The sequence below is a fragment of the Rhopalosiphum maidis genome, chromosome 2, assembly GCF_003676215.2.
Source record: "Rhopalosiphum maidis isolate BTI-1 chromosome 2, ASM367621v3, whole genome shotgun sequence".
Classification (NCBI taxonomy): Eukaryota; Metazoa; Arthropoda; class Insecta; order Hemiptera; family Aphididae; genus Rhopalosiphum; species Rhopalosiphum maidis.
Window position 1 is genome coordinate 40,199,617 of NC_040878.1, and position 14,543 is coordinate 40,214,159.

General features: G+C 24.1%; 4 protein-coding genes across 5 annotated transcripts in view; 2 read left to right on the plus strand and 2 right to left on the minus strand.

Annotated features, from left to right (window-relative positions):
* Positions 1 to 1,607: 1,607 nt before the first annotated feature.
* Positions 1,608 to 5,751, minus strand: LOC113550963 (40S ribosomal protein S7-like). Its single transcript, XM_026952940.1, has 5 exons — positions 5,593 to 5,751; positions 4,835 to 5,008; positions 4,079 to 4,260; positions 3,668 to 3,818; positions 1,608 to 1,727 (listed from the first exon to the last, which is right to left on the minus strand). Exons 2-5 carry the CDS (start codon positions 5,006 to 5,008, stop codon positions 1,650 to 1,652), a joined length of 585 nt encoding a protein of 194 aa, XP_026808741.1. The 5' UTR covers positions 5,593 to 5,751; the 3' UTR covers positions 1,608 to 1,649.
* A 348-nt stretch (positions 5,752 to 6,099) lies between these two features.
* Positions 6,100 to 8,355, plus strand: LOC113550965 (cytochrome c oxidase subunit 5B, mitochondrial-like). Its single transcript, XM_026952941.1, has 3 exons — positions 6,100 to 6,374; positions 7,333 to 7,406; positions 7,877 to 8,355. The coding sequence occupies exons 1-3, from the start codon at positions 6,272 to 6,274 to the stop codon at positions 8,084 to 8,086; spliced, it is 387 nt and encodes a 128-aa protein (XP_026808742.1). The 5' UTR covers positions 6,100 to 6,271; the 3' UTR covers positions 8,087 to 8,355.
* A 658-nt stretch (positions 8,356 to 9,013) lies between these two features.
* LOC113554116 (uncharacterized protein MAL7P1.13-like) lies at positions 9,014 to 11,772 on the minus strand (the record flags this gene model as incomplete). The annotated part of the gene is made up of 4 exons (XM_026957819.1): positions 11,739 to 11,772; positions 10,137 to 10,515; positions 9,761 to 9,937; positions 9,014 to 9,157 (listed from the first exon to the last, which is right to left on the minus strand). Coding segments are annotated over exons 1-4 (702 nt in total), but the record flags the coding sequence as incomplete, so codon positions are not given.
* A 774-nt stretch (positions 11,773 to 12,546) lies between these two features.
* Positions 12,547 to 14,543, plus strand: part of LOC113555029 — a 45,486-nt gene continuing 43,489 nt past the window's right edge. Inside the window, exon 1 of one of the 2 annotated variants that reach the window (XM_026959309.1) lies at positions 12,547 to 12,765. The gene's annotated coding sequence lies outside the window, so the exon portion shown is untranslated. The remainder of the gene's footprint in view (positions 12,766 to 14,543) is intronic. The other variant, XM_026959311.1, reaches the window with a different exon arrangement.

Below are 14,543 nucleotides of genomic sequence, written 5' to 3' on the forward strand. Positions count from 1 at the left end.
TTTAACTTAAAATATAATAATAGTTTCTCAAACATTGTAAAGCAATCAAAAAATGGTAAGTTTACCAATTGTATATGATTGATAGAAAATAAAGGTGGTACTATTTATTTTAAAACAATAGAAAATTTTCAAATAAAAAAATATACTTTGAAAATGTTTAACATATGGATAAAGAAAAAGATGCTATAAGACTGGAATGAATCTTTGATATGTCTGATTTTCAAAAAAAAGTAATCGTAAAAATGTCTAGGACTATTGAGGACATAGGCATGTTTACGATTCTTTCCTATCCTACCAAATTTGATCTAACTTACATTATAAATTGTGGTGCATAATATAATGTTATTTTTCTCAGTTTATGATTTCATATAATTTTTTTTTAATTTTCATCATGTGGACTTGTAACGTTTATAAGACTAAAAATTGATAATTCAAGTGCAGTATCCCCATCCTCCTAGATATGACACTGTTGTGCACGAGGCACAACCTGTGAATAAGGCCCAGACACGCCTACAACAATTGAGGAATAACTGCTGAAAATATTGTAAATATATAGGTATAACTGGTATAAGGTATATGAAGTATTAGGTAGGTAATTATTAATTGCAGAATTTAGGAAAAACAAATTAACAACATATTATGTATTTACAATAAATATATAAGTTTACGAATAATGGGTATGGTGATTATAGACTACAAATAAGCCTAGAAAACTTACTATTATATATATATAGAGAGAGAAAGATTGGAAAATCCTCAAAGGTTTACCAACTAAACTAATCAACATGATATACAATTATAAAACAAATATCAGGAGTCAAATTAAGTATATTCTTATTCTATGATATGTCGTATGGGCAACAAGGAGTGATGAGAAAAATGTATGGTCCATGTTCAACAATATAGAATAGAAAAGCAAAAAAAGAACTGACAGCATCAGATAACTACTAGAAGAAATTTAGTAAATAAAGCAGTGAAAGGAAATAGTTTTAGCAACTAAAAAAATGGATCATATAACTTTGAAAAATAAATTGAATAATCAATGAGTAAAATAATAATTTGCAATTTGGTTGATATTTAAAAAAAAATGAATGTTTTTAAGTTATTTTTTTCTCTGAATTTTAAACTTTTAGTGTTAAATAATATATTATTTGGCAATCATGTCTATATTATGTTATAACTAGGGCAGAATACTTGTAGTATTTGCATAGTTTTAATGTACAATTGTAGAAAAGGCTACATAGAAACAAATTAATTTCAATTTATAAAAGCCAAAACTGTAATATTTACTTTATAAAATAGATGCTGATATACTGAATTTTGCTCTGAATCTTTTTAAGAACTGATTCCGAAATTAAGTACCAAAATTAACATCTATTAAATGACCTTAGCAATGGTAAGATGTAAAAAAAAGCTTCTGTATAGTAGGCCTGGTACTTTGGATTTTTGCTATTTGATTATATATTTAAATTTTAAAAATATAAATAAATAATTTATTAAATTGTGACCAATTTTAATTTCATTTAATTTAATCACAAAAACTAATTTACTTATCCATATTATTTAATTTAGGAGTAAGGATAAAAAAATAAATAAAAATAACAATATAAAGTCGTAAAATCACGTTTTTATTAGATAAAAATAAGGATTTATAAATATGGTTCAGGAAATTCGAAAGTCACTTCCCTACCAGTCAGCTTTCTGTACACTGAAGCAAAAGTATCCACCTGTAATAACAAAAATCATTTATATTATTAAATATACTGAAAAGACAGTATTGTAGAAGCACTCAACAAAAGATTCAATACAGGACGTTTTTAACACACGGTATTAATTAAATTCCATACAGATTTATAGTAAGTTTTCAAATTTTTAGTTACTCCCAGTTATTATTGAATTATACTTAATTGTGTAACAGCGTAAAAAAAAATTAATCTGGGCAAAGATGATATGTCAGCCCATAATATTAAGTATATTTATTTTCATGTAATTATTTTTTGATATTGCTACTAGATAATAGTAGGCAAAATACAAATAACTATACACTAGTACCATCATAAGAACGCTACTGGACGGCGACCAAAATTCGTTCGATCTTGTGCATTCCCACTACTAAACCATCCTGAATGCTGGCCGCCACCAATACCATAGCGAGAGGGGGAATTTACGCCGGCGACTAGATGATAGAGTGGGAGAAATTTAGGTACAAAACTGCGGAGCTCGGTTATTTGAATGCGCGAACGAGTAGCGTTCCTAGAGTGGCACTAGTATAGTAGTATAAATAGTAAATTGAATTAATTTTTGTTGAAAAGATTGGATTTGAAAATGTACTTATACAATAATTATTATAAGAAAAACTTATATAGGATCTAATATTAGAGTTTAAAGTTTTAAGACTGAGCAAAAAACATTATTGAAATTAATAGAAATTAAACTAAAAAAAATTGAAAACGTCTATATTTAACAATTATATCTTGAAAATGTTTTCATGTATAGAAAATTATCACAATATAATAAAATATTTGAAGTATCTGTGGTTATATTTTTTAATTATAACAAAATATCAACAATTATTTAAAAAATATATTTTATAGGTGGTGAATATTGCAATGCCATAAAGAATTTCAAATAATCATAAAAAATTAATTTCACTTTTAGGTAGAAATTATTTTGATTATAGATTAAAAGAACTTTGTAATACATTTCTAAAGTTTGAATATAAAAAGAAAAATTATTTAGTAATTCTAATTCCAAAATAATTAGAAAATTTTTGAGATTTTAAGAATTTTGTAGTTCTAAATTAAAATTCTTATAAAAAATATTGATGATCAATTTTTAATATTTTATTATTGGTAAACAAACAACTTATGGACCCCTGAATCAAATTTTTAAATCCAGAAAATTATTTTCTATTGACATTTATAAAAAACCTAATAAATAATAAGTGGAAAACTTTAAATGTCTGTAAATTATTTAGAAAAATACTTTATAAAGATATACATAAATATTGAATGAAAATTTTGAAAATCTACTGATAAGTTTTCTAGTTACATTAAAAAACAAAACCAATGTTGTTAAAATTAAATTTGCACAAAAATTCCTGTTTGTTTAATTTTTTTTCCCTGGTTATTTATTTTTATTTAGAATACAAATTAGATTTAATTTGCTGTTTAAAACCATCCTAATAAATTATCTATTTGTTTGTTGGTTTTTTACGATAGTTCAATTTTTTAGCAAGTTATGCGTATATAACAGCGTAAATTAAAAATATTCATAACTCACTTAAAACTTAATAATTGTAAAAAACCAACATACAAACACAGATTATGTTCTTACCATAAAGTTTCATAATAGGTTTACTCATTCTAATTTTTAAACTAAAGGAGCTAAACGTGATCTGCTGAGCATAAATTTGCTATGTTACATACTTATAAGACAGAGACAACACATGCAGGTGTTGCGACCACTTAACTACTCAGAATAAATCTTAAATTAATCAGTAAATTGATAAAATACTAAGAAAGAAATATTACTTAATTTTATATTGGTACAATTTGACAAAATAATTATTTTATATTGAATAAATAGTGGTTCAAGTTTAAGGTTTGGAAGTTAGAATATATTTGCTATATACAAAATACATAGTAATTTATAATTTTAAAATTACCTTATGTTCAATGTTTGTTTGCTGAGTTTTGTCCAAATGTACTTTCATGACTTGTTTACCATCTAACTTCACACGAATGCGTTTGCCAACGATTTCAGCAGGGAATACCAAATCATCCAAAATAGCATCATAGACCCACGTTAGTGTGCGGCTAAATAGATAATTATGATAAATTATTAATTAAAAATAGAAAAACGTAAAGGAATATATTGGACAAATTATAAATTATCTTTTTTAAATAATAAGAAAAACAAATGCATGTAACTTTATAACTTATAGGTAAGTAATTTATTAATACTTACATTAATTAGTTATTTTAATTCAACAAAGCTTAGAGCCCAGCAAAATAAATTTAGTATTAAATACTAACAATAATTAAAATGAAAAAAAATATTAATTTAAATTTAATACCTTCTGGGGCGTTTTTGTTTGTTTTGGGTACGGGTTTTCCTTGTTGGCTTGGGTAAAATTTTTCGATCACCAATGAAGACAACATGCTTACCACTGAATTTCTTCTCCAATTCTCTAACAAGACGAGCTTGAATTTTTTGGAATTGTGCTCTTTGTGGCATTGGCACATAAATAATAATACTCTAAAATATACAAATATAAATATACTTAGAATGTATAGAATATTAAAAATACATAATAAATAAAGTAAAAATGAAAACATAAATTAATATTTTTATGTTTTAAATACATAAAAGAATTTAAAGATATGGACCCCATCCAGATAAAAGTTTAATCAAAGACTTCTTGAGAAAAAAAAACATTTTTTATTTAATTTTTACAATTTCACTTTAGTTCCATTTCTTTTTATCTTAAATCCATTATCTACATAATTTTGGAATGAACCAAAAATAGTATTGGTCTACAAAAAACTAAAATAATTGTTTATGTATTAAAAAAAAGAAATTTTAATTATAATTACTTTATTCTTAAAATAATCTCATTAACATCAAACAGTTAGTTCAAGTGAATTCTGAAATAAAAATAACGATTCATGTACCAATAGTGGAACTCATTTTATACAGTGTTGTGAAATGCGATTGAAGGTAATATGCTAAGATTTTTAATCCTATAGATTAGGTTAGGTATACATAACACAATATGAAACGGTTTAGTGGAAGCCTGTCCTAACTGTAAATATTAATTCAAAAAATTTACCTTTTTGCCTAAGAGTTCAATTTCTTTAGCTTTAGTAATGTACAATTCGCGGAGTTGAGCTTTCAAGTCACTATTGTTTTCCAATTCCAAAAGAGCTTGAGAAATGGACAACTCGAATTGATCAGGGCCAGCACTGCCCTTTTTAACAATTTTAGCTTGTGTTGGGATAGGCATCTACATATAAATAATAATAATAAATTAAAATTAATTATACAAAGTAGGTATAATGTGGTCTTTACAACAAAAAACAATCAGAATTATTACTATACAAACATAAATAACAATTCATAAGGTATGAACTTATTTACATTTTTTATGTTTAATTACAAATAGGTACCTTATATAGTACTTAAAGTTAATATGTCATGCAAAATGAAAACTATTTTATTATTAATATCGACAATTTTGAGCAGTAATTTTGAATTTTCGTTATCAGACTGCTATCACTTAACCTAAGTAATGTGTAAATACACGCTACACGTTAGTTATAAGTTATAACCTAAATCTCGTTATATTTCACAGATATTTATAAAGAAACGCAATCCGATAAATTAACAGTTTGTGGCATTTAATGATGACAACAACGAGTATAAGAACTTTGGTTTCTACAAAACCTAATACAATTTCTTTAAACTAACGATACTTTAATCCCGTACATGCACGAAGCGGCCGATAACAAACGCAAAGACGATTTAATAAATTAATTTACAACATAAATTTAAATAAGAGTAATAAGTATAGATTCGGAAAGTACATACCTTGGAAAACGAGTAACGTTAAGAAAGAATCGAGAGAACCACACAACAAATCAAAGAGAAAATCCGAACTTCTCAAGCCATCACATGCACGTTCGATGAAAAAGGAGAGAGACGACGGCAATCGAAAATCGAGATAGCCTAACAACAGTCTCAATACAGGCTAGCAAACTCATGAAAATCGATCTCCAGGGTTGTGGTATAATTATTATACGGTTTTTTAAGATTTGCATAAACATATAATTGTAATTGATTATTTTATTTGATTAATATTAGTAATATAAAATATTACATATTATGATTATTAAAAACGATCGTCTATAGTAGTATTTTTTTCATGTATATTTTTATTTTTAGCAAAATTAATATTATTAAATCAAAAGGTATGAGGATTAGATGGGAATTTGGGATTTTGCGCAATGAAAAATAAATTTCGGCGTTACCAACATATCCGTTTACGTTCGAAAGGCGTAAACTATCTTCTTTTTCTACGCATAAATTGACCTTCTATAATCATGTGTTTAACCCCGTCGCTACAACCTAAGTAAATTTTCTTTCCTGTTAACCGCTCACGGCTCACCACACGGACTACCTAGCCGGATTCTGGCGGAAAATTCGTCGACTACCATCTCGACCGTAGGAGTTAAGTTTCGTACTCAAAAAAAATCCTAAATACATAGAAATGAACTCAAGACTAATAGTCCTGGGCTCAAAGCTCGCCTTCCGAAGTTCACCGCGAATGTTCACAACCTCGGCAGCGAGGTTAAGTACAAGCAAGGATGAAGGTAAGCAATATTCTATTTTTGTTATTTTTCAGCAGGTCCACTGTAATGGCATTAGCTATAACTATTACAATCGTAATAGTTTAATCTACAAAAATATAATAATGATCTTTCCAAAACATTAATATTACTGTGACAATCAATTTTTAATTTAAAGACTAGATAGTTATTAATTTAGTTACGATAAACTATCTTTTAAATTATATAGATTTATTAAATAAACACATTCTTCAATAATTTTAATTAACTTGTTAATTGAAAATCAAAAGTAGATAAATAGATACTTAATAATTGGTTTTTTTAGTGTGATTAGTACTATGTATTTTTCAATAATTGTATTGGTTTCTAGACATATGTAATGCTACCAATTAGGACTTGCTTCAACTGGTTATATTATATTTTTATTTAATATAATTCATATTTTATTAATTAATCTAAGTATAAGTTTACATCAATATAATTAACATTTAGGCCACCAGTTTTTTTTTTTAATTTAATTTATTTAATGTTAAAGGTTGTTAAACTTTGTGTTGATTGTTATAAAATAATAGTAAACTGGGTTATATCTAATCAAAATGATAAACTTTCTTTTAAGTATTTGAATTTTTGAAAACCAATCCATTAATTGAATTAAATAAAAGTTGATTATGTACATGCTCAAATATTATTTAATTTATTATAAACTTTCAATTTAACGTGATTGATATTAAATATTATTAAACCTTTTATTTTAGAATGAGACCTCATAATCTACATCATCAAACGTCTCTAATAGTTCAAATAGTTCATGTATAATCAAGTTTTTAAATGTTTGAGTACTTATTATAACGGATTAATTTTTTTTTCTTATTATGATGTGTAATTAGTAAATACTCTTTTATTACTATTGTATAAGATCTATCATCAATACTTTTGAAGAGGAAAACTTCAAAAAAGGAGATTTAATATAAATTTTTTTTAGGATTCCCTGATCCATTGGATTTAGCCACGGGTATTGAAAAAAAAGAAATGCTTTTGCGTCTCGCTGGAAATGATGTAAGTTTTATAATTATTTTATAAGTTTTGTATTATTATAAATCAAATAATCCATTTTTGAAGTTTTTTAAATGTTGATTAAATTTTTTTTTAACAATTTATTTGATCAAAAAATTCAGAAATTAAAACTATTATAAAGTAATAATGGGTTTAATCCATAAATAAATTACAGTTATGATAAGTAATTCAATAACTACTGTAATGTATGTTTGTACATACTGAATAATATTAAAAAATAAAAAATCAACAAATCATTTTTTATCAAATATTTCCATCTAAATATAACAAAATGTATAAATATGTTTGATAATAGGTATTGTTTTTAAACCCAAACTAGTAAATCTAATACAAAAATTTTTGGTACTCCTTAAAAATATAATTTATTTTTTAATAATTAATATTTAAAATTATAATATTTGCATTAATATATTCAAAATTTCTAATCAAAAAATTGTCATTTTATATTATAGGATCCATACAATTTAAAATCTATTAAACGAGGTGTGGGAACCAAAGAAACGCCAAATGAAATTCCTTCTGCCTTTGAAGCTAGAATTGTTGGTTGTGTCTGTGAAGAAGACTCATCACATGTTAAATGGATGTGGCTACACTCGGGCGAGCCAAAACGTTGCTTCTGTGGACATTGGTTCAAATTAGTTTACAAGGAAGCACTTGTATAGATAATTAAATGTCGTCGTTGTTCAACCATATTTAACAAATTTAGTCCTGCTCCAAATATTTTTTGTTTGTAAAATCGTTTTGTCATTAAAAAAAGTATTGTTGGCATCACTATCAATTTTTACTTAGATTATTATTGTCAGATCCAGAACAGTATTAAACAATATTGTTCCTTAAAAATTAGCTTTGTATCAATGAAAGCACTTATGTTTTTTTTCCCAGGTCTCTTACAGTTATGCAGAATATCAATTAAAAAATATTTCACCAAATATTTATATTTTACTTTTTATTATTTAAGTATTATTTTTTATCAAAAATACTTAAGTTTAATATAAATATTGTATATGTTAACTAAAGATTTTTTTAGATTTTCTATTAATAGGTTAGGTACATTTTACAACTTTTATTTAATTGTTGAACAAATTTATTTTCTACAAATGTTAGTATTACTTATGTTAGGTTAACTTAACTAACTGAATTGTTTTATTAAAAGTTTAAATCTCTAAAAAAATATATATATACCTCTTTGATTTTTATGCTTAAAAGCTTTTATATTTTAATAATAGGTACTTCGTAATGGTGATATATTATATTAACACCTTGATCATTTTTATTTACATAAAAAGAAAAAAATACTTGGTTTATATCAACTGAAATAGTTTTTAATTATTGAATTGAGAAGTACTTAATGTCTATAGTGATAATATAATAATAAAAGCAAGTTCTTTTATAAGTACTCACAATTTACTTAATTGTGTATACTAATTATTCATTTAATAAACAGTATAATAATTAGTTATAAATTCATTTTTAATTTTGAAATTTTAAGATATACATATGATAGAACTAAAAAATTGTTTTGGGCAAAATGTTTGTATGACAAACAGTGTAAATAACTAAATAGTTATATTCTATACAAAACTTAATATACAACATATAGTTCCACAAACAATTAAATTTAGTAAGCCTAATTTACGATCTTCTCCAAATTTTCCCAAATGCCAAATTATAGTAATAACTAAAATAAGTTCAAGTAAATACTCTATTTGTGGATATTCTTTTGGTGTTGTGCCCTAAAATATAAAAACAATTTTTATTTAAATTAAAATAAAATAATTTACACAATGTAATTGTGTAGTAGTTTAATTATATAATATTGTTGGAAATTATTAAAATTAAAAACATAAACGTCTGTTTATTGTTTTTAATATTTCTAGTTATGAGTTAATCATATACAACTACACATTATTTTACATAATATTGATAAATAATTTTTTTTTTTTAGACAAGAAAATCAAAATCTTTTGACTAAGTAGAAATTCACTTTTGTATAATCAATATTCTAAATACCACGAAGGGATTTATTACTGCATTCCAATATTTCAGATATTTTCCCTTTATATCAACGTATATATAAATAATGTTATTTATTTAAATAGAACGTTATATGTGTCCATGAGACCATGAATATAATCAGTGACGCCAAAATTTATATTTACTTATAACAACTGTCATAGATGAATTTAACAGGCAGGAGATATTTATCATTGAGTGTACAAATTTACATTAATCCAACCTAGGTGAGTTATGTAGAGGTGTCTGTCATAGGTAAAATTTGGAATTCGGCGCCACTGAATATAATAACATTTTTAATATCAATTTTCCTCTGCTGTTACCTTTTTGTGATAGACTATTACACCTAAGCACCATAAAAGAACTCCTGTCATTAACTCTGACTTAAAATTTCTTTTTAATTCATTAGAATTCAAATTTTGCTTTAAAATAGAATTCTCTTTTTCTAGCATATCAATTGATGAAACATTTAAATTAATCTTCTTTTCTTCCGTGATAATCTAAAGAAAAATTGAATGTAATTACTAATTTTAATCAAGTGAGCAGTGGTTTTATTTAAAACAGTAAATAATACATAAAAAAAAAAATTGATGAATGATTAAAATAATAACTTGCAATTTTGAAATAAATAATTAATTTAGACTGGAAATTAATTGTTTATCCTTTTTAAATGATAATGTTTTCTATTGTACAATTTACCTTTTTTAATTCAAAAATTTCTTTGAATAAATCTTGTTGTTTATTTTCATAGCTATTTATGATACATTGATATGTTTCATTGATAAAATCTATTTTCTCAGCAGATGTATCAATTACTCTATGAGTTTTTGGCCTTAATTTCTTTAACTTGTGTTGAAAATGCTCATATAAAGATTGGAAAATTGATAGTAATTGAAGTGATATTGAATCTTTTTCTTTAATTACACTTAATATTTGTTCTTTGTAGCATTGTTCCAGACTATTTAAATTATAGTGATGTTCTTCACTAATACGACTAAATTCCTTTTTATATGCATTATGAATTGAAACAATTTCATCATTCTTAACATTTGATGTTTCGTTTGATGCATCATTATTCCTATAAATAAAGAAAATATATTCATTGAAATTATAGATAATAAGATTTTCTACATTATTTATGATTAAAACACTTATTATACATTTTACTGAAATAGTTGAATTATGAACTAATGTCATATATCAATTAAATAAGTAAATACTATCAAAAAAAAAATGTATTAATCTTATAATTAAATGAAAAAATTGTTAATTAAATTATAGAACTAATGACTTGATAGATTAATAATATAACTATAGTGACCAAATATAAAAATTTAAAAAAGTTTTTTTTTGGTAAAAATACCATGTGTAAAATTTGAATAAACAAATACAAAACTTTGTTAATATGTAAAAACATATTAAAAGATAACAAATTAAATAAACTATGCTACCAACCATATTATATTGCATATTTGCATTAGCTCAAACCATAAACTATAAATTAATAACAAATTATATAAATCATAAACATGAATTATCTCATATTTTAAAAAAAGTACAATTTTATGTACTTAACAGTTAACACTATTGTTAAGGACACTAGGACATGCATCAAAAAAGAGTACTGTCCTACAAAAAATAGAATTAGTAGTAGTCATCATAAATATAACTATATTAATAAGCAGTATGACAATACTAATTAACTTATAATTTCCATTATAAACAATATGAATTAATGAGATTAAGGGAGGTAAGGACGGTAAGGTACTTCCTTAATTTTTCGTGATTGGTTACCCATCATTAAATTTTTTTATAATATTAAAATTGTAAATTCAATCTGTGTACAATTATATTATGTCATGTACCTAAGTAGTATTAATATTATCTATGCATGTCTTATTATGGGTCATAAAATACTTTGTTGAAGTAAAAAACTAGTCTACCTAAAATTGAAATAAAGTGGTACTATAATGGGCATTTTTTAGTTTGTAAGCATAAAATGAAAAGTTATTCAATTATGATCTTATAAATTTATGTTAATATATATTTTTTTAATTTCATGTCTGTTGTTTGTAATAGATACTTAAGTATAGAGAAACCTATAACCATTAACCAGGCAGTTTGTATTACCAATACTAATGAATTAAAAAGGAATGACATGGGTAATATTTAATTTAATAATTTATTTTAATTAAAAATACTTTATAGGTGCTACATTTCTAAAGCATCGTTATTTATTAACACATAATAAATTAAGGAATCTATTCAAATTTCAAAAATTATTTTTTAAATAATACTTACATGATTTATATACTGTTTATTGTTTAAATGTTTTGATAAATTTAATGAGATGTAATAAAATATAAAAGTAAATTATTTAATTGTCCATTAGGTATATTCAAAAATCGAAATAATAACATATAATATGCATATAATACTATTTAGGTACTGAATCAAATAAATTAATTTTTTTTTTTTTGCTATCTATTCGTACTATTTGTAGATACTAAAGCATAGACTATAGAATATGTTGATAAATAATAAATTATAATTCGTTCATAATGTTCATATTATAATAATATACACAGTCTTATACAGCTGTTGTTTATATTTATAAATATTTTAATTGAACATTTATGTTATTACCCAATTTATGAGAAACAAAAATAGAAAAAATAAAATAAAAATTGAACATTATTGGTTAATGGTTATCAAATTCAGAATATCAGATAACTTGCCATTCGTTATTAAAATAAGACCTCAAGATATTTCATTAATTAAATTTAGGGTTTTGGTGGTTTGTTGAAATTAAACTAATAAAAATAATTATCGTAATTTTGAACGGTTTAGTGTCAAATGTTAATATTGTTAATATAGTTAATCAAAATAATAAAAGATTATTCCTTTATCTTCAAATTTTAAAATGCTATCAAAGTTTTGGATTAGCGGGATTTGAGTGGTGGTCAAAGAGATCTTATAAATGGTTAGCAGTTATTGGCAACCATGTTTTAAATTTAATGTGTAACCATGCCCCATGTCTGTTAAAATGGCTGAGCACGACCTGTCCTGTGTACTGTATATATACAAAATAATAATGTAATAATCTTTCAATGATAACCACTTTTTCGAATTATTAAATTTGATGTACTTTTCATTTAAGTAAATGTAAGCGACGATAAAAATATTAAACTTTATAATATTTTTAGTTTTTAATTTCTAAACAATATTCTTAGAAGATTATTTAATTCAATATTTTTTTTCATTTTATAACTGTCGTATCATTTGATCGATATTCAGATACAGAGTTTACGGTTAAAACCCAATAAAGGTGAGTTTACTTAGAATTAGGTTTGTTTATAGTTTTTATTTTTTGATCAACATTTAATACAGAATTTTATCTTTCTTTCAATGTTTAATTAATATCAGTTTTTGAATTTAACTCAAATTGCCGCTTTGTGGTTTGTCCATTGACCTGGTTTGGTAGGACATGATCTTTGGTTCTGTTTACAAGCTAGGTAGAAATGTCTTGTAACCATTCGGCATAACTGCGGTTATAAGTTTATAGAATACAGATACCAATGTGGCAATGTCCGCACTTAGGTTGGAGAGTTTTGACATATTTTTATAGAAATATCTATTCGATTTGTATAATTATATTTAATTTTAACAATTGACTGAATAAATATCTTATATACCAAAAAATTAATATTTACGTACCTAATCTATTTAATAAGTATTAATTATTATAGGAGCGTCATTTCAAGTTTTTGAAAGATATGCTAATAACTAGGCAGTCCAAAAAATATTCAGGTCAAAATATATTATATTATAGAGTTATTAAAAATGAATTTGAATTTTTAGATTTACATCTGATGATCTAATGTGATGAATATTGTGTACAGTTTACCTAAAATTACTAAGTTTGTTCTTCAATTATTTTTATTTTATTATTTATATACACTATTGTGCCTGAAACATTGTAATATACAAAACAAATTTTTAAATACTCAGTCACAAATTAATTATTTAATATGGACCAAATAATCAATTTATTTTTACTATTGATATGATGTGTATCTTCTCTCTTTTATTTTTGCAATGATATTTTAATTTTACTTACAATGTACATACATATTAGTTATTACATCTTATGGCCATAATATTGATCAATTAGACCAATTAAACAAAAAAGTTTTATTTTTGAACAGTGCAGTAAAATACTATAATTAGGCCAAAATATGATCTTGATAAATTTTAGGTATGCATAAACATACCCTATAATATCTTAAATGACACCCCTAAATTATGACTTATAATATTTTGCCAAATTGTAATATATTTCATATTATTGAAGCATTTCAAAAATTATCTTCACAGTTGCTTTTATAAAAATAAATTCTAACAATTATGTAATGATATATTTTATAGTAATTTAAGTATATGGGTAGGTAACTAATAAAATTGCTTCATACCACTACATAAAAGAGCTAATCTGATTTTTTTAATGGATTTATTAAGTTAAAAAGTTAAAAAAAATAGAATACTTTTTCCAATTCTGTATGTTTTTAATTGAGTACAATACCTATCGGCAAGTATTTTATAAATTTATAATTTTATTATTATAAACTTTGAAGGCATATTAATGGTTAGGTTAGAATTAAACAATAATATTTTAGTCTGGTAATACATTTTTTTTATGTGTTGCATGACCTTAATATAAATTATTATTATTTGTACATAAACATCAGATATACAAACTCATAGATAGACTGCTCTTAGTAGTCTTGTGGGACAATTAAATAATCTTTTTATTAAAATAAATCAGAATAATATCTGAAAAAGAAAATTGTGCTTAGTTATAAATAAAATTGTATATATCTACATTAAATTACTAAAACAACATTAGCTACTTATAAAATAATAGATAGATCTATGCAGTGACATATTTTTGTTTTTTTTTTTTGGGGGGGGAGGTGTCCACGGTGCCTAGACACCCCCTAAACCAAAAAAAAAAAAATCAATATTTAATTTCGATAAATTTTGAAGGGAATTTGGCAAATAATAATATGTGATTTGTTATTAATTAATTTAATATTATATAAAGTC

Bases quoted from the DNA above. Each gene is read 5' to 3' on its own strand.
- LOC113550963 (XM_026952940.1), bottom strand. From the start codon at position 5,008: ATGCCTATCCCAACACAAGCTAAAATTGTTAAAAAGGGCAGTGCTGGC. The intron at 4,261-4,834 runs GTAAATTTTTTG...TGTATATTTTAG, and splicing joins TTGAACTCTTAGGCAAAAAG to AGTATTATTATTTATGTGCC. The intron at 3,819-4,078 runs GTATTAAATTTA...TTATCTATTTAG, and splicing joins AAACAAAAACGCCCCAGAAG to CCGCACACTAACGTGGGTCT.
- LOC113550965 (XM_026952941.1), top strand. From the start codon at position 6,272: ATGAACTCAAGACTAATAGTCCTGGGCTCAAAGCTCGCCTTCCGAAGT. The intron at 6,375-7,332 runs GTAAGCAATATT...AATTTTTTTTAG, and splicing joins AAGTACAAGCAAGGATGAAG to GATTCCCTGATCCATTGGAT. The intron at 7,407-7,876 runs GTAAGTTTTATA...TTTATATTATAG, and splicing joins TGCGTCTCGCTGGAAATGAT to GATCCATACAATTTAAAATC.